This window comes from Microtus ochrogaster, unplaced genomic scaffold (genome assembly GCF_000317375.1).
Source record: "Microtus ochrogaster isolate Prairie Vole_2 unplaced genomic scaffold, MicOch1.0 UNK29, whole genome shotgun sequence".
NCBI classification, from domain to species: domain Eukaryota; kingdom Metazoa; phylum Chordata; class Mammalia; order Rodentia; family Cricetidae; genus Microtus; species Microtus ochrogaster.
In genome coordinates this window covers 4,267,367-4,287,837 of record NW_004949127.1, presented here as the reverse complement: position 1 = coordinate 4,287,837, position 20,471 = coordinate 4,267,367, and the positions used below count along the sequence as shown (strand labels likewise).

At 40.2% G+C, this 20,471-nt stretch overlaps 1 protein-coding gene across 1 annotated transcript in view; it reads left to right on the top strand.

The window, feature by feature from the left end:
- Sdc2 (syndecan 2) overlaps positions 1–20,471 on the top strand; it is a 97,184-nt gene that overhangs the window by 63,828 nt on the left and 12,885 nt on the right. The window contains exon 2 of the mRNA XM_005368146.3: positions 18,875–18,986. Within this exon, the coding sequence (XP_005368203.1) occupies positions 18,875–18,986 (112 nt within the window). The remainder of the gene's footprint in view (positions 1–18,874; positions 18,987–20,471) is intronic.

Genomic DNA, 20,471 nt, shown 5'->3' with positions numbered 1-20,471 from the left:
TAAAGACTTGCAAGGTCTTACCTTGAGTCTTTTCACCATGGTAAAGCCCTGCCTTAGCATGGTGGTGCTTGGAGCCAAGAGGGAGAACTAAGAGTATTTTTGGCATCTTTGGGTCCTGATTTGGTCACGTCACCAGGGAAGTCATTATTGAGCAGGTAAAATTTTCTTTCTTGAAAGGCCTTGGCACAGGACAAGAAAATTAAAGGCTTGACTTTCTCAGTAAGAAGAGTTGTTAGGCAGGAAGATTGGAGTTTGTTTATCCTCCTATTGAAAGTCGTCCATGCTGGCTTTAATATTGTAAACTCTTTCATTGCATGTTGCATGGAAATATGTTCTTGCTTTTGAAACATCTCTGGCTTTGTTCTGGGGATCTTTGAGTCTAACAGTGACAGTGGACCCTCTTTTGTTATAGTTTTTTTTTAAGATGTTCTGTGTTATATTTGAATATCACTGTTACATGGTTCAAGAGTCATCTCTGGTTCTGGGAAATAGAGAGAGGACTACAGGATTCCTCAGGCTATGTTGAATTTTCAAATTCGCAGGACACTTTGTGCTCCCCTGGAATTCCTGGATATTACCTCATATCCTAGCTGTGTAAATTAATTTGCTAAAAACAGCAAATATTTATCCTTTTGCATGTTATGTAACCATTGGCATATGAGCCACAATGTAGAAATGGTGGTGCACTTTCTAGAAGACTTCTCATCTCTGCACATATGATGGGCATTTCTGTAGGATCACTGTTGTGTCATCCTAAGGGAATATTACTCAAACGATTTCTAACCTTAAGGAATGCAGCATCTTGATGGGCAGGGTTTTATTTTGTTTTTGTTTTGTGGGGCTGGATTTGACCACTGCCTCAGAACACATCGTCATTGATTTTCAGTCTTGATCACTTTGTTTGTTCTGCTGAGTTCCCGTCAGAATCGTCAGTATCATTCAGTTCCAAGCATTCCCTTTCCACATGGCACCTTGCCTGTCTGCCCAAGAGGGCAGGTGTAGCCTCACACAACAAGGGTCTGTTTGCATGGTTTCCTCTTGAAGTTTTTTTTTATTATTATTATCTGTTTCATACACTTTACCTCTTTAGCCTTTCCATGAAATCTTGGTGGCAGTCATTACTATTTTCTTATTTTACAGATAGATTCAACCTCAGAGTTTCATTGCAGGTTTATTGGCTTCAGATTGAATTCTCTTCCCCTCATATTCTATGTTGATTTTCCTTTTGAAAGTGGCCAGAAGACCTTTACAAGTCCATCCATTTAAACTGAGAAAATAATTTTCTGTCAAATGTTATTTCCAAGTTTTATTTCAGTAACTTCTGTTGGCTTGTTCCACTGTTCCATTTCTCAACTGCACATAGTAGGCACTCAGTATAGATACAAGAATTAGCTCTTGGCTTAAGTGCATAGTTGTGGCCAGCATCTTTAGCCTCTCTGAGTCCTTAAAGTCTCCAGTTTGGTGAGGGCACAGCATGGGTCCTTTGGATTAATAGCAATGATAGCACTGTCACTACAAATTGCTTGCTTTATCCAAAACAGGAAATCTTTCCTGTTGTTTCCTGAATTTGACTTGGCTGCAGCAGCCTCTGGTTCAAGAATATTTTGTCTAGAGCTGCTGTGACATGTTTATTTGGCATTTAAACTGTAATTACCTCCTAAGAACTTCCTACAGAAGCTTGGCTTGTCCACAGGTGACAACCAGGTAAGAGTGTGTTTTCTGTGGTTACTAGGAACTGACCTACTAGCTGAAAACCAAGCCAGGTTTATTATATGTCCAGTTCAGGGATCTTACTCCATCATGATAGAATAGCACATCTTATCATGGTCACCTCATAGCTAACTATTGATGTTTTTGAGGCTCCAGTCTCCAGTCTAGACTCCCTCTGTTATGAGAAACACAGCTGACACCTCTCTTTATTTTGTCGTTAGTTTTTTTTTTCCTTTGGAAAACTATGGACTGTGGAAAAATGTATTACATTACATATATGTTCCAAACAATCATAAAGCCAAGATTTTCTCCTTTATGAACTTAGAGAGGAAGGGGAGGGATTTGCTTTTCTTCTGTAAGATGACAAGCCTCCTAAATATTCCCTGAGTGTCTGACTCTGCTTTTGAATTAGCTCTCACATATAGAAGCATGCCTGGAAAAGAGCCCAACGATGTACCCAGTGTATGTTCAATTGCAAACATGCATTAGAAAATGCTTGGGGGACTGGGTGATAGTTCATTCTGTAAAATTTGACAGGTAATTGAGAATCTTTGTTCCGAGCTGGGAGTGGTGGTGTAAGCTTTGAATCTGGGTGCTTGGGAAGCTTGCATCTCTGTGAGTCTGAGGCTAGCCTGGTCTACAAAGCAAGTTCCAAGACAGCTAGGGCTTTTATACAGAGTAGCCTTGTCTGGTAAAATCAAATAAAACAGTAAAACAAAAAACCCAAACAAACAAACAAAAAGGAATTTGTGCTCCACCATAGTACTTACGTAAAAATCCAGGTATGGTAGAGTATATTTTTAAACCAGGCACTGGAAAGTCAGAGACAAGAGGATCCTGGCACAAACCTATCCTAATCAGTGATCCCTGAGTCCCAGAGAGACTCAAAAGATCAAGGTAGACAGCTCTTGAAAAATGATACTTACCCATGGTTGACTCTCAGTCTCCACACACAAGTGGTACACATATATATGCATGTACACATTTCACATAGATAAATACATGCACAAATAAAAGATGAAGAGAATGCTCTAACTGGGGAAATAGGCTTCATTTTCTAAGGCTAAGGCTTTATTATTTATTTTATTTAACTTTATATTGAAGTTTAACAAAAAATTCTGTATACAAATACAAAGTGTATATCTTGAATTTCAAATTGTCTTTTCAATGTATCAATGCAATATGAAAAATAATTTAGATATTGATGCTGTCATTCATTTCTTGGCTAATTAAATCGAGGGCTTGGTGAAGATGAAGATTTTTTGAACTTAGCTTTCTTGTTGTTTTTCCTTTTGCTGCTGGCAGTCTTGTATGTGCTAATATGCATTCTCTCACTGGGCTGCACTGCACCTGAATTCTGCTCTCTTGACATAACCATGCAGCAATATCTCCATGGTCACTTATTTGAGAAGGTGAAAGGGTTTTTGTTTTTTTTGTGTGTGTGATAACATCTGAGCCATTAACAGCTTGTATTTTCTTCTTTTTTTTAAAGAGAAAAAAAAACACCTTGAATTATATTTCTTTAGCCTTTGAATAAAAACAACTACAAACATATACAAATTGTTCCTGTTCTGTGAATCTGATGATTGTCCAGTGAAGAGGCACCAAATAATTGATTGCATGTGTCATTCTGATAAGCAAGTTTTCTCTCTTGATTGATTATATATTCTCCCCTTTGAAGTCTCCTCCTTTTACCTTAAAGCACCCCTCTTTAATGGTTGTTTTTCTGTTACTATAAAGAAATACTCAATGCAGGATAATTTTATAAAATGAAAGCTCATTTGACTCAGAGTTTGGGAAGTTCAGAAGCATGGCACTGTCAGCAACTGAGATCTCCTGAGGACCCACCATAGACAGCACCGCAATGGCCGGAGTGTTGTGTGTCAGGGAGAGATCATATCACCAGGCAGGAAGCTAGAGCACTCAATTTGCTTTTTACTACAATCTGCTTTTCAAGAGTCCAAGGATTCCACAAAGCCTACTTTAACTCCGTTGGTGGGAAATTCTTCTCATGACCTAAATATCTCCAGCTCAGCCCCACCTGTAAATGTCCTACTAGGCTCGGAAGGTACTTATTACAAGCCTCATAACCTGGGCTTGAGCTCTAAAACCCACACAGTAGGAGAAAACCAACTCTTGCAAGTTTTTGTCTGACTTCCACACGTATGCTGTGGCACATATGTGCCCACCCCACATGAAATAAGTAAATAATAATTAAAAAAAAACAACCTGTACACGAAAAATAGATCCCAACTTTCACACAGTTCATGAACTCTCAGGATAAATCACATCCAAACCATTATGATTCCATTTCTGTCCATAATGAAGATTCTTCCAATTAGGATGTGTTGATCTGTTGACAGGTACCTTTTCTCCAAAACAATAATCTGTTAACTACACCTTAATATATATGTCATGAGTCCCAACCATCTACTAGCTGGCATAATTCTTAGTGAAATTCAGCTTGATCTTCTCACTGGTATGAAAATATTGAAAAACATTTTCAACTGGTATCATCCCCTACATCCACTTTTTAGTTGTAAATTCTCAAATGTATAGAAAATTTAAATAATAGGATAATATATCTAAATTCAATAATTGGTGGTACATTATCATAGTGTGTGTGTGTGTATGTGTGTGTGTGTGTGTGTGTGTGTGTGGTGTTTTGGTCTCCCATCAGTAGGAAGTGAGAGGATACTGCTCCTCTGAAGACTTTAGTAGTCCCCCATATGAGTAAGGCTATTCTCACCTAAAAAAGTCAATGCTTCAACAATATTGTCTAATATCTAGCCCACAGTTAGATTTGCTAGTTGTCCCCCAAATGTCTTTTCTAGTATTTTAAAATGTGATCTAATGGATCTTTTATATTCTGAAATTAAGTTAATACATCAGAGACTGTTCATGCAGTTGTGATGGGTAAATGGATGGATCGGCGGCAACTAACTGTGTAAGATATGTAGGCAAATGAGTTGTATTCATAGTCCAGGCTACACTTTCCCATTGCCTGATGACCGTTTCTTCTCCTCTTGAGATAACAGCGGTGCTGTCCAGGAGAACTGATTAAGAATACATAGAAAACACTCACCACACTTATAACACTTGTCATGCTGAAATCTGAGAGCATGAATATCTTTGTTTATTCTAATTGCATCTGGTATGGTGAAGAGAAGACAGCTGAGCACTCAGGTGTTTGCTGACAGATTTCCTAATAAAACACCTACTTACTGTAGAAGGGAACATAACCCAGGCCGTAGCTCAGAATACGTGGGAGGCCTAAAGAGTTCTCTAGGAATTTGACTTTGTCTTAATTTTCGGTAGCATTTTAAGTTTATAGAATAATTGAGTAGGAAATACATAATATTTTTCATACCTTCTGTTTAGCTTAATTTCTGTCTTTATGATAAAATGTCTTGACTTAGGGGAGAAAAATTTCACTTTGGATAACAATCCCTGGTTACAGTTCATCATAGAAGGAACTGAAAACAGCAATTCACATCACCTCCAATAGTCAGGAGCAGAAAGAAGTGGATGTGTGTCGTCTGCTTGCTTTCTTGTTAGTGCTTGACTCAGTTTCTTCATTTGTACAGTTCAGGACACCTTCCCTAGGGAAAGGTGCTACCTACATCCATTAACTCAGCAGAGACAATCCTGGACAGACATGTCCACTGGTCAAACAACCCCACGTAGACAATGCCTCATCAGGACTCTCTTTCTGGGTATTTCAGAACTGTGTTACATTGACAACTAAAGCTAACCATCAAAGACCCCTCCCCCATTTTATATACTAATACATCTTATTTTAGTGAGGTGCATTTTTTGCAATCAACAAACCAGTACTGAGACATTATTATTAACTATAATTCAGAATTGGTGTTAAGGTTGATTCTTCTTATGGCAGTATTCTGTGGGTTTTGATAGCTTCATATTGTCATGCATCCACCGTTATAGGATTGTGTAGGATATTTCAGTGCCTTTAAGTTCAGTATACTGCACCTATTTATCTCCCTCTTTTGTAATGCCAATTCCCTGGTAACTACTGATGTTTTTAACATCTCTAGAGTTCTGCCTTTTCCAAAATATTCTGAAGTAGGATTCATACAATATTAGCCTTTCCATATTCTTATTTTAGGCCCGATACAAGTCACACTTCCTCCATGTTTCTTGTTGGCTCATTTGTGTTTATTGCTGAGTGATGTACCCATTTGTCTCTCCATTCACATAACCTACTATTGTATATTTTAAAATGTGTGTGTGTGTGCACATGCACACATGTGCACACACATGTGGTAGTACATGTGTAGAGGTAAGAAGACAAACCTGGAGAATTCAAACTCAAGCCTCCAGTCTTGGCAACAGGCAGCTTTACCCGCTAAACTAGCCCTTACTGTTGTATTTTTAAACAAATAATAGAATGCCTCTGTACATAAGAGTTGTTGAATCAATAGTCATTAAATGACCTAGTTAGGTAGATTGGGATAGACAGGGCAATTAAGTTGTTAGGCACTGACTACTGCTAATATTCAGTTAAGCAGCTTATCCAGGAGGAGAAGCTTAGCTTGGCAGTGTAGATGGCTTTTGAGGGCCCAGAGTTTTAAGCATCATCTCAAATCCCTGTAGAAATGCATTGTTCAAAAACACCATCCACCAGTCACTTGTGGCTACCAGAACATAAACTGATTAAAAGTAAATAAAAAACGAGTATCTGAATTGCACTGCACTGGCTACCTGCCCACTGCTCCATAGCTGTCTGTGGCTGGTGGCTACCGTTTTGAACAACAGAGATGCACAAATTTCCTTCATTGCTGTAACTTTCGCGGGACAGCCCTGATTCACATAAAAGCATTCCAACCGGAGGATGGGATTGGAATTAGTTGACCAAGCGGATTCTGGTTTCTCTAATGCTTTAGCTCTTTTATGCAACGGCCACTTTACAATAGAAGAGATGAAGCCGAGAGATTTGTTTGCTCGGGGGGAAATGGGGATAAAAGGCTGTCCGAGCCAGTGAAGCTGTGAAATGCCCCATGTGTCAGCTCCAGGATGCTTGGCTTGACAACAGTCTGGACCCTTGGTCAGCTAGTGTTAAGGAGTCTTACAGAACTCTCAACTCTTCCTAATTTAGTGGGGTGAAGAGCAAATGTTTTCTCTAATTTGAGGGGCTGGGATAGGTGTGGAGAGGGAGTTCAACTTCTCAAGTAAAAACAGTGAGTTCACGCCATCCTTTCCATAAACTCCTATGGTCACCACATGCCAGGAAAGTGAAGCTTGAGTGAATAGTGGACGATTGCCACAGAAATTGTAGCTAGTTCCCTTGAAATTGAAATTACTGTTATTTGGGAGCAAAGCAAATAGCAGTTAAGTTTTCCCCTTTTTTCCAGCTCTTTGGATGTGGTCAGATCTAATTTCATTCCCACGGTGGGTGTAACCCTGATGCGCGGTGTTGCTGGCTGTCACTCCGTTTAAATTTCAGTCTTACCTTCATTTTACGTATGATATTTTAACAAAGTCTTCAGTTTTTCTTTTGAAACAAAATTACCAATACCAAACATTGTATTAAATTGTGTTTTTCCTTGGTATCTAATCTGGAAATTTGCTGTTGACATTGGTGATGGGTTTTAGTATGATTTTAGATGCAAATGCTAAATTGCGTTGTCTGTACATTGAAACTTTAAATATTGACTTATTGCCTTTTGAAATGTCTGAGTTCCTAAGAGACCTAGTATAGAAAAAGTGAACTTAACAGAATAACATATATACCATAATTCCTGTTAAAAAAGACTGTACGTATTCTGGTATTTGGATGTTCACTTAGGGTGTGATCACTTGGAATCGTAACTGTCTATAAATACAGGCCTAGAATTGATAGTTTTCTCTAAAAATAGGCACATAGAAAATAGTATATTATTTTAGAAATTGAGAATTTGAAATGCCAGATCTCAAATGAAGTTGAATTTTCATTCAGTCCTTAAACCACACTTGCCTGCTAAGCAACTGTTACAAGAATAGCCGAGGTTTAATCAGGATTTAATAATTATTGAGCTTATTCAACTGACTTTACAGAGAAGAAAAAACTGTCTCCCTTGAAAAGACAGAGTATTAGATGGGTTTGTCATATATGCTATGGTGTGTGTGCATGTGTATATATGTGTAATTTAGATAGTGTTACATATTAGTGAAGTTTAGAAGAATTATTGATAGTTTCTTAACATTGAATTGTTTTCTTAAAAGCTGTGAAAAGGGAAAGAATCAATATTAAGCCTTTTGGAATGACAGCGTTTTACAGAGCCCCCAACCCACCCAGAACGATTGATTACAGCTACTTTTATATAGGATGTAAAGGAACAATCTGATTTTAAAATGGCATTCTTTGGGCTGAGCTTGAACAGTTCCAAATGGGTTTCCATGGGGGCTGCCCTGCAATGTGACCACTGGAAGAAACTGTGGCCGTTGCCTGTAGGACAGGGCCATCCAGGCAGGAGAAAGGCTCGTAGGTGTGGAGTGCCTGGCACGCATGCCAGAGAGGTTGTCTTGGCAGCTGCATTCATTCAGCCACATTCTTCAGCTTCAAAAGCAGGAGGAGTAGAGAGAAGTTGCTCTTGTACAGGCCACAGCACACAAGGTTAGACTGCAGGAAGAGGAGTCAGAGGATGTGCCTGTTGCAGAGCACTGGGCAGAGCTAGGGGTTTCTAGTCACAGCTGGTTACAGTGGTGAGGGATTGCTCCCCAGCCTTCAGGTCTTCAGCTGCTGTCCTGAGGCCCTTGTTGGGTGGACACACCTTCATTTGGTATTTCACACGCGTGCACCATGACCTCCCTAGTCAGACTACACACTGATCTGCACCAGTTGATTCTGAGTAGGAGATTTTCATTTTTAAAAAATTAGATAATACAGTTTATGTTTGGGGGTTTTGTGTTGTTGGTGTTGTTGTTTTGGCAGCTTAAAACTGTACCTTGTCTTGTGACTCTTCTGCCTCAGCTTCCCCACTGCTGGGATTGCAGATGTTTGCCATTGTGCCTGCCCAAGGAACATTTTATACGTACTCAGCCAAAATCTGCCTTAGAGAAGACATGTATGGAAATGGGGTGGTCTTTTACTTTGGACACACTGAAGATTCTGGTGAGGGGAATACTTAGAGAGTGGGTGACTTTTGTATCACGATGTTTAGTCGGCACTCTTGGTTGCTGGGCCATTGTGGAAGGAAGCCTTTGGTATGACTTCCTGCAAAACCTGGTGGAATCAGCTGGTAACTTTTGTCGTTCTTGGACAAAGTTGGAGAAAGAATTCTTTGAATTGTCAGGATAATAAGACATATATATATATATATATGACTCATAATATTTACTTTTGTTAATCTCTCATATTTTCAACCAACTAAATATTTATCTATAATGAATTGGTGTTTACAAACATGCATTCTAACTTCTACTTTAATAATTGCTAGCGAATTACCATGCAACATCCTTCTTTGAGGCAAAAAAATAATAAAATATGCTGCTTTTTAAAACACTTTTTATGTGATTATAAAATATTTTTAATAAAGCACAAAATCTTATCGAGTTCTGCAAGTTTTCTTTCTGTCAGAAGACTTGTGTAAGACTGAGGCAAAATCAGAATGTCTCGTGAATTTGTGGGTCATCTTTGCATGTGGGTTGTGCTAATAATCTTGTTTTACCGTGTGCTGTCAAACTAAACACTGGGTTCCACGGTAGACCCAAGTAGCTTTAAATCTCTCCCTGGTTTCTCTATCAAGGAAATCATTTCTTTAAAAGCTATCGGGACCTCCTCCTTTGTTTTATCTGACTGAAAAGTTTGGTCAAGAACATTTCCTTTCTCTAATGAGAAGGAACATAGCCTGGGGCAGCTGAAACTGCGTAGGGACTTTCTGCCAGGTGCTCATGGCCTGTCACTCAGAACAGCTGTTTCCACTCTACCTGTGAAAGCACTGTTCTTACCTAACCTTTGAGTTTATTGTTTCTGTTTTAGCATTATTGCCTTTGTTAAGGTTGCAAATGTGTTGATTTTGATTTTTTTTCTGTGTTTTTTTTCTAAGTGTCAATGTGTTTTCTGTCTTTACTATAAATGAGTAGCTATAACTGCTGTCTTCTGTAAACAACTCGCTTATATGATCCAGTCATGGAGTCAGCTCAGCCCCCCCCCCCCATCAGCAGGAGGGCTCCCGTTGCAAGTGACATCTGTGTCATAGCAAGGATACTGAAAGCCAGGAGCAGGTCAGAAACTGGAGATCTATCTGGCATCTGAGACCTACAGGTGTCAAGCTGTACACTCAGCTTGTTGCCTGGGTAACCAAGTAATTTCCCCATAACTTAGAGTGGATTTTTCTGCCTGAAGTGACTAGGAGCAGGAAGTAGCTAAAGACAATTGGTAGTTCCTGTTCTCCTGTCTGTTTTATTAGATCTGTTGCCTTTATGAGCTTAAATGAAATGGATCACCCTTCTGTGATCCTTGCTCTCTGTGGCTTGTTTTATGTGTTTGTGTGTGTGCATGCATGCTTATAGGATGTACGCAAGTGTATGTGGTACATAGTCATGTGTGTGCATTTATGTGTAGTCATTCCTTAGCAGACCTCCACCTTGTTTGTTTGTTTGGTTGGTTGGTTGGTTTTTTTGAGACAGGGTTTCTCTGTATAGCCCTGGCTATCCTGGAACTTTCTCTGTACATCATGCTGAACCCTTAACTCAGAGATTTGTCTGTGTCTGTCTCCTGAGTGTCACTTCCACTTTTCTGTCCCAAGGCTTCCCATGGCATTGTGTCACCCCAGATTTGGGTGGAGAATGAACATGAGCCTAGAATTGTAGGTGTTGAAAAACTCCTTAGAATGAATTATTAAATTCAAATCAGAACTTGCTAGCTGTTGTGGGAGGCTTCTTGTTAGTTCCTGGCTGCCCAGAAATGAAATAATTGCACAGAAACTGTTATTTGTAATATTGTTTGGCCAATAGCTTAAGCATATTTCTAGTTAGCTCTTATATCATAAATTAGCCCACTTATATTAATCTGTGTATGGCTACATGGCTGTGGCTTACTTGCAAAGTTCTAGTGCATCTACCTCGTGCAGGAGGCTACATGGCATGCCACCGACTCTGCCTACTCTCTCCTTCTCTATCTGCTTGGAACTTCTGCCTGCCTTGCCCTATTCTGCTAAGCCACTGGCCTAAACAGATTTATTTATTAACCAATAAAAACAACACATAGACAGAAGGGCTTCCCACACCATTTCCCCTTTTTTATTTAAATATAAAGGAATGTTTTAAGTTTAACATAGTAAAATCACATATAACAAAACAGGTATCAAGCAAGAATTATAGTTAAAATATTTATATCTACTTTATCTTATCATAAATAAGGAAAACTATAATTATAACTATCTATTCTTCAACTCCATCAAAGACTCCAGAAGAATATAATATTACCTAAGTAAACAGGAAATGCATTGTTAGCAACTCCCAAAACTCTAGAATTGACAGAGACATCTTGCTGCCTGGACAGTCAACCAAAGTTCTTTTGTAACATTGGGCACCGATCTTCAGCCCACAGGCCCATAGTATTCAGCAGACTTTTCCATTAAAACAGGAAATTTCAAAGACAGCTCCAACTAGGGAGAGAGTACAGAAGGACTTCCCACACTCGTTGACTTCCTATTCTTGTCTTAGAATGTGTTCTATGATGATAGTTTTTACAAAACACTTATGAATAAGAAGTAAACTCCAAATATCTTTACCCCTCTCTCCTGCCAGACTCTACCAGTAAATAGCATCTCATTACTTCCGTTAGGATTCATTAATACTGACCCTCTCAACACTTGGATCTTTCAGGTTTGGCTCACAGTGCCTCTGTTTTTACTGTAATCTAAACTGTGATCATATGGATATCAATATAAATACTGGAACATTCTAGTTTGGGAAGAGGAAAGGCAGCAATGATTACGATAATGTATCTACTAACATCCTGCTTTCCTCTGCTGTTCCAAAAAAGGGAAAGGGCTTGAGGTGGAGGACATCTGCAAGTAATGGACATTTTCCTTTTGTGTTTCATGCATATTCATTATAGCCCACTCGCCATCCCAGGCCCTGCCTTACTGTGCGTTGCTTTGGAAATCCCTGCTTCTGTTGCCAAAAAATTTTATTTTATTTTATTTTTTTAAATTTCTTTCTTTATTAAAGATCTCTGCCTCCTCCCCGCCACTGCCTCCCATTTCCCTCTCCCTCCCCTGATCAAGTCCCCCTCCCCCGATCAAGTCCTCCTCCCTCATCAGCCCAAAGAGCAATCAGGGTTCCCTGCCCTGTGGGAAGTCCAAGGACCACCCACCTCTATCCAGGTCTAGTAAGGTGAGCATCCAAACTGCCTAGACTCCCACAAAGCCAGTACGTGCAGTAGGATCAAAACCCATTGCCATTGTTCTTGAGTTCTCAGTAGTCCTCATTGTCCACTATGTTCAGCAAGTCCATTTTTATCTCATGCTTTTTCAGACCCAGGCCAGCTGGCCTTGGTGAGTTCCCGATAGACCATCCCCATTGTCTCAGTGTGTGAGTGTACCCTTCGCTGTCCTGAGTTCCTTGCTCGTGCTCCCCCTCCTTCTGCTCCTGATTTGGACCTTGAGATTTCAGTCCAGTGCTCCAATGTGGGTCTCTGTCTCAGTCTCCTTTCCTCGCCTGATGAAAGTTAATATTTAGGAGGATGCCTATATGTTTTTCTTTGGGTTCACCTTCTTATTTAGCTTCTCTAGGATCGCGAACTATAGGCTCCATGTCCTTTATTTATGGCTAGAAACCAAATATGAGTGAGTACATCCCATGTTCCTCTTTTTGGGTCTTGTTGCCAAAATATTTAACTCAACACAAAGGCTGCTCCTCTCCTAGCTTGGCAATCTGAAGCCATGACTGCAAACAGAAGTATGACTTGTCAGTTTCTTGCTTGTTTTTCTTAATCCCTTGGTCATCTTTTCTGTTGTGGTTGTTACCAAAGAGGAAGACTCTTACGTTGTTTAGTATGAGCAATAAACCAACTTTTTTAAGGAAAGAGAGAGAGAGAGAGAGAGAGAGAGAGAGAGAGAGAGAGAGAGAGAGAGAGAGAGAGAGAGAGAGAGAGAGATTGGTTGGGGATCAAACCTAGGACCTTACACATGCTAAGCAAGTGGTCTACCATTAAGCTACTTCCTTAGCCCCAGAAGGTACTTTTTAAAACAAATGTATTAATAAGATTTGTAAAGCAGTAATTTCAAAATTCACAAGTTACAGAAGGGCAATAAGTGAAAATTGTCTCCAGATGAGATATTTTTTAATGGGTTTCCTCTGTAATTACTACAAAGCAGGAGCTGTGTCAAGTATATAGGTGCAGAGGTTTCGATGTCCTTCTTACTTGGTTCCTTCAGTTAAGCATTCTTCATCATGCACATCTCTCCTGTGAAAACCAACAGATTATGTCCATAAGGTTTGGAGAATAGTGTGCCAAGGATATGGTTGTCAGCATATGAGTATATCCGTACTTAGTATGTCTGATCAGGGCTACCCCTTGTCACCAAGTTCTAGATTAAAGAGAAATGAGACTGGGGACTAGATACCCCATTTTGTGTATTCAAATGCATGGTATGGGGCAGGGAAGAAGGTGGCTTCTTTCTGCTAAAGAAGCATGTAAGATCATCTGGACCCAAAATCTGACATGTTACTTTAAACCTATCCAACAACCTAGTTATTGGGCCAGGCTAATTTCAGGAGAATCAATAAACAACACAGTTGGAAGTCCATATATACAGCATCCATGCAGTGAGACTTCTCTGTGAAAGCACTGGGCCACAAAGTCTAGTTAGTGTTCGTGGGCCACACAACACCCTGGCAAGGTATTTTGATTTAGGTAAATGATGTGTGTGTTGATCTTTGCACTGAACACTGTATTAAAGTAGTTTTATGTGAGAATTTTTGCTTAGTAAGTCTGACTACTCTTGACTGGATGCAGTTCTTTGTTAAATGGAGAGAAGTATTCACAGTTAGTTCCTTGCACTAACTCAGGGTTACATTTTAAAAGCTATTTCAACCATTTACATTTTTCCTGAGACTAGCACTTTGCTGACTTATTAGAAACAGTTTTTCTGTGGATGAGCACACTAGGACATTGATTATGCATCTATTTTCTCAGGAAATTAGTTGCTTTCATTCCTTCTTTTATGCTGTTTTTTTAGCATGGCCTGAAACTTGTTTTTCCAACCAAACTTACCTTAAACTCTGGTCCACCTGCCCCAGCCTCCTTGGTGCTGAGATTACATATATGTGCACCATCAGTGATAGCTCACTGGAGGTACTCTTAATGGGTTGGGGTTTCTTCTATAGGCATGGACATCTTTCCTGAGAGCCTTCCTCACAATTTGGGGCTAACTCAGCACACCTATAAAGGCGAGAAATGTTTATCTATTTTTTCCCAGATATGGTGTCAACTAGGTTGTCTTCAAAAGCCCTAAAGAGTCAGCCTATCAGAAAACCCCGGTTTCTCCATGGTGAGCCTCCTTCTCATGCTGCCTCCCAGAGCACAGGGATGGTGGGCAAGGCAGGGAACGCAGAAGACACTGAAATAGGTTCTGCCACTGAGTTACACCCTCAACCAAACTATGTTTATTATTTTTAAAATCACTTTGTTAAAATACAAAATCAAGTACTTTTCATGTCATATTTTGCTCATTGTTTCTTCCAGTAGCCTTCCTCTTCCTACACACTCTACTTCTGATTACACGCATACAAATGGACACTCACAAAAGCACATACCATGGAGCTTTCTGTGTAACTCAGGATCTGTACCATAGTTCTGCAGTATGAGCTTTTTAAGTATAGGATTTGAGAATTTTTTTCCTATGCAACTACACCTTTGACCTTGCCTTTTTTCTATGAATAGTTCAGATGTAGTATATGTAGGAAAACAGGGTAAGCCTGGGAAATTGTTAGATAGTAGATTAGTTTTTTTTTTTTTTTTTTTTTTGGTTTTTCTGTCCTGGAACTAGCTCTGTAGACCAGGCTGGTCTCGAACTCACAGAGATCCGCCTGCCTCTGCCTCCTGAGTGCTGGGATTAAAGGCGTGCGCCGCCATCGCATTAGATTAGTCTTTTTAAACAAACCCTTAAAATGAGTGTTTGTAAATGTCCTTGGACTTGTTCCTGTCATATCCAGTACAGAACAACAGTATCCTTGTCCAAAGCCAGGCAGAGAGTTCTTTCTGCTACATTTTAAATATCAAGATATTTTTCAAAATTACTGAAAGGCAACTGGCACCTTTGACTTTAGGCAACCTCATTCTCCATAAGAGGAATTAGATCAGTAGAACGTTAGACAGAGTTCCTCCTAGTCCAACCTGTAGCAGGTTTCTTCTTCCTGCCACTTCCTTGCTTTCCACAGCTTTCTTTCTGAACCTGCATTCACATCTTGCAGTGGCCAGGAGGGGGAAGGTCTGAGAGGCCAGCTCTGTTGTCCTCTGCCCCCTGTTAGCCAACAGCACCCGCTCTGCCTCAGCCATGGTGAGAGCCAAATTAAACAGCTTTTGCATGAAATCCTGCAGTCTGCTCCACGGCTGGCCTCTGTGACTTTTTCTCTCAGTTGCTTCATCCAGTCACTCTGTGCCACCAAGGCACCGAGCATGTGCAGAGCATATACTGTCTAGGAGAATGAATGTTTGACTAGGTGGAAGATCAGTCTCTGAGTGTGCCTCTGTCCATGGCTTTAGAGAGAGAGGCACATTGCTGAGTCTTACAGGAAAGTTGCTACATAATTTATTAGCGTTTTCAAGCATGTTAACTGCAAAATCCTTTACCAACACAGGGTATGAAATCTTCAAAAGTGGCATTTGTCTTGTTTGGAACAGTGTTTCAGGGGAATGGGGCAATGGGGAATTCAGGGAGCATTATCTGCTACAGGTGCAAAGGACCCTTCTTGTTCTTAAAGTGTACAAGGATACTGTTGTACTGTACTGGATATGACAGAAACAAGTCCACGGACATTTACAAACACTCATTTTAAGGGTTTGTTTAACCCTTTAAAGTGATGCCCACTGTGTTCTCAACATTCCCGAAATCTAAGCAGTGGAGAATGATTTTAATTTGATGTCAAAATTGCTTGCACCCCAATGAATGATGGAAAACCAAATAATCTTGGCTGCCTCCGAACACATCAGATATCCGGACAGCCCTGAACGACCCTGGTGCCGCAGGACTGAGGTGGCTTCAAGCAGACTTCTCTAGGTGTCCCCTGGCCTTGTCTCAAGTCCTATAGTAATCTAGACCCCACAGTGACCTCTTAAACCAGTGGCTCATCATGATACACAGCATGCTTGAAATGTGGTGTTACTGGGCTCTCTAGGAGAATTCCACCTACCAGAGTTCTGGTCCAGACAACTGGATCATCCACCAACTAGTAACTTGGTTGTTACTCAGTAATGAAGTACCTCAGTATTAGTACTGCCATGCCCGATTTCTGAGAGAGAGAGAGAGAAAGAGGGAGGGAGGGTGGGAGGGAGGGAGGAAGAGAGGGAGGGAGAGAGAAAGAGAGAGAGCAAAGAAGAAAATGAAATGCATTCTATGTTAAGAAAAGAGAAACTGGTTTCTAAAATCTCTTTTCTACTTTTACAGCCCTGGGTCATTTACATAGATATAGTACAATGTGTTGGAAGTATGTGGTATGTTACCTCGCAGGCTAGAATTCAAGATCAGTTAATTATAAGGATGCTAGAGGTCTTGGTGTGTGTGTTACTAAAACCTGAGTCAAAGGTTGCTTAAACCAATGTGATTTAGTAATCTCCGTTGACAAATATTTATTGAGTACCCATGCACTTTGAGATGGACAAAGAACAAGGTCACACAGGTTATTCAAGATCTGTATTGACATATTGTTGTCAACCAAAGGCAAAGAGAATACATATGAGCCAATTAAAAATAACAGGAAATCTCTATCTTAACTGGTACATGTGCTATAAAGTCAAAGGCAAGTTCTAACGAGGGGACATACAAGAAAAATGACTGAAAGAAGTCAGACCGTGTTTTGAAAAGCAGACCGGATTTGACAGGGGTAAAGGGGTCCTTAGATAAGTTAACAAGACAAGGTAGGACTGGCAGTAGCTTTGAGGTGGGACCACAAACTAGTTCAACACAAGTAGCGTTTTCTGGGCACCCACTATAAGCCAGGTACTGAAACTTAGCGGTGTGGAGTGTGGGAGGCTTTCGGGAAGATTCTGATGTATCAGGTTGAGTCCAGGATGCCCCTTGTATACCAACACCACAAAAATGCTCAATTCTTTTATATAAAATGACAGATTTTCCCATGAGTTCCACATATTCAGCTTTTTCCCTGTGTATCTCTATGTTACTTATAATAGCTAATACAAAGTAAATGCTAAGCAAATGGCTGTTTAATTATGACAAGAAAAAAGTCTGCATATGCTCAGTGCAGATTTTTTATTTATATATACTTATTTATTTTGAGACAGAGTCTAACTAGGTAGAGGCTACCCTCAAGCATGTGTGTGAGTGTGTGTGTGTGTGTGTGTGTGTGTGTGTGTGTGTTACAAGTTTGTCAATCTCTAGCAGTTTAAATCCATGGAGGTGGGTTCCAGGAATGTGGAGAGCTTATGTGCACAGTCTTCTCCCTCAGTCGAACTGAGAAGGTAATGGGGTCAGTTGCTTGGAGCTACAGTATGCAGGAGTTTGCAAGCATTAATAATGAAAGTGTGGGATGGTCAGAGGCTTGAAAACTGGTATTCTGTAGAACTTAGCTCTAACTGCGGCAGGAAAGCTCCAGAACATTCTTGGCTAGAGTGGGAGGGACATTACTCATGCCTGCAAACCAGCTTGCTGGAACCCAAATCCCCAAGGGCTTGTCCTCTGAATCTGTCAGTGTGATCACTCAGACAAAGTGAGTCTCATCCTTTTTTGTTCTTTGGCATCAAGGCCTGTGGAGAATGTGGGCTCACATTTGAAATCCTCCTGCCTCTCCAGCCAGCCCCTGATACTTGAGAGGATAAAGTGCTGCTGTTCAGAGCCAATGCCTACTAGTCGTCCCAAGAAGGTTCATTAGTATTGACTACTAAAGTCGAGTTTTATTTTTAGTAGAAATCTAATTGAAACCAACATAGTAAGGAAAATATTTTTTTTATAATTCCTGTGAGAGACAAACATCCAATTTGATCATTAAAAATAGAATAATAATTCATGTTGCGTATTTCAAAGTCAAACTTTTTTTTAGAAGCTGCTAGTCTGAGATACCGGTGGTAAAATATCAATTTATTAAAGCCATCTTAAAAGGATTCATCTCTGCTCTGTCTACAGTTTATGGAAGTTACTCCTTTGGCAGAATTAGATGAATTTTAATAGTATCCTCTTATTGGAAAGCTGAGAAGCTGTCAAGCTGGGGTATTTGGTGATTGGATCCCTCTCCACATTTCTATCAACAAGTGCCTATAATACAGGAAAAAGTGCTCTTGTGGGTTTGTCTGTGTTTGTCATTAAATTTTGCTAAGCCAGCAAGCCTAAAAAGTAAGCTTGCTGTGGACTCTTGCTCTTGGTAGATGAGCCCCACAGGCCCTGCTCCACACAGGCCCTGCTCCACACAGGCCCTGCTCCACACAGGCTGTCCTGCCTGCCATCAGTGCGGGTTTGGTCTATACAGAGATCTCTGAACCTCCCTGGTAGCTGAGAGCACTCATGTGTAGTGAGAAAGACAAGTATGGCCAAGCCTGTGAGTGTCTGGTGTGTCTTCGTGGGTCCCAATGTGATTAGTGTCATAATACCTTGCTTTAGGTTTCCAAGAGAGTCTTGAATGATGTGAGTGTTCTGTGGCTTAGCTTTCTCCATCAAGGAATCTCATTTGTGGTAAGAGGAATGCCTCAGAAAGTTTGTTAACTTGGGACAAGAGATGCTCAGGCAAGTTTAGTGGAGTGGAATGAACGAAGCCTGTGCCCGAACTTGAATGCCTGTTATAAGATTAGGCTGTGTCTGTGGTCAGCCCTTGATTTCATGTAAGTTGCTAAGGTATTGTGCATAAGGGATGGCTTGATAAGAGGATTCATAGCACAGCACTAGGGGTTCAGGTCTTCAATGCAGCATGTGCAAATCTGGAATAGTACACGAAGCAGAACCTTTTAAATCTGACCATTCTGAATTGCTTGTCTTTATCTTCTCAGAGAGCAGAGCTGACATCTGATAAGGACATGTACCTTGACAACAGCTCCATTGAAGAAGCCTCGGGTGTATATCCTATTGATGATGATGACTATTCTTCTGCCTCTGGCTCAGGTAAATCTGCCTGGGCATTCACAGATTTTGCTGTGCCTTCTTCCATGACGTGCCATGTGTCATAGTCATAAGCATAGTTTTGGGGTGCAAATTCTAGTTCTTTATAACTTAAGGTATGAGATCTTGGCAATTTAAGTCTCAGTTTCCTCATTTACAAAATGGAAATGAATATTTATCATATAATATATATTTATATGCATTATATATTTACATATCTATATATTTATAAATAAATATTTCCATGTATTTACCACATAAAGCTTTTGTAGGGAGTTGAGATGCTAGCCTTAAATTTTATTGTTAAGAATTTCAGAGTATAGTCATAGAAACCACCCTTTAAGAAATCCTACAAATACCAGTTTTATAAAATGTCTGCTCTATGTTCAGATTATACTCAAAAACTGACACTTATAGGCTTTTATTTATATTGCTCATAGGTAGCCAGAGCAGTGTAGCAGCCATGTAATATAAAGTTAGCTTCATATCTTTGATTCTTTGGTATGTTAGTTATCTGTTGCACCTCTGCAATGCTACCTAACAAGCCAATGCTGGCAGCAATAGGCATTTAATTCATTATTCTGCAGGTTTGCCATTTAGTGCTGGCTCCTCACATGTTTGAAGTTGAAGCTTGGCTGATTTTGGCTTAGCTCTGACATGTGTCTGAGAAAACTGAGCAGACTTGGCCTTAGTCCACATGGTCCTTCATTGTCCAGGTGGCCAGCCATTTGTTCACAGAGTGAAGTAGAATTCTAATCCTAGACTTACAGCTTGGCACAGCATCACACGTGTGTGTGTGTGTGTGTGTGTGTGTGTGTGTGTGTGTGTGTAGCTCAGTGCTAGGAATCAAAAGTCAGAATATTAGCTTTATTATTTCTCTGACCAAGTCCCTGATGGAACTGTCACAAGAGAGGAAGGATCTTTTGTAGTTCATGGTTTCAGAGGATTTGTGTGACCCCATGTGCTTATGTGGAACATGGAAATTGGAATATGTAGTGGAGGAGACCCTTCACTTCTTAGTTGTCAGGAAGCAGATAATGTGGAAGGTAATGGTGGCTATGTATAACTTCCCAAGGCAAGCCCCTACATTCTAAGTTTCTAGTATCTTCTAAAATAGCACCACTAGGCAGGGAACAAATGCCCAATACATGAGTCTGTGGGGGCATATTTTATGTTCAAATCATAACACCCATGATCCCTTGCATACATGTCACTGAGCAATGTTCCTAGCCCCAAGTTGTATCTTTTAATGAAGGGAACTATCACATTGCAGAGGATGCAGGCACAAGGATGAAGAAATGAGTCTTTGATAATTTCCCCAGTATATCTTACCTGGAAATGTTTTACCTGTGCTAGAAACACCTCCTAAAAAGCTGAGAAAAAGGAAGAGCTAAGTATGTAGTCAGGGGATAAACAATAAATGTCTGGCTGGTAGCATGTAAGAAAGTCTTGGCAAGGCCTTTTTTTCTTAGGGTGTCTATTACAGAT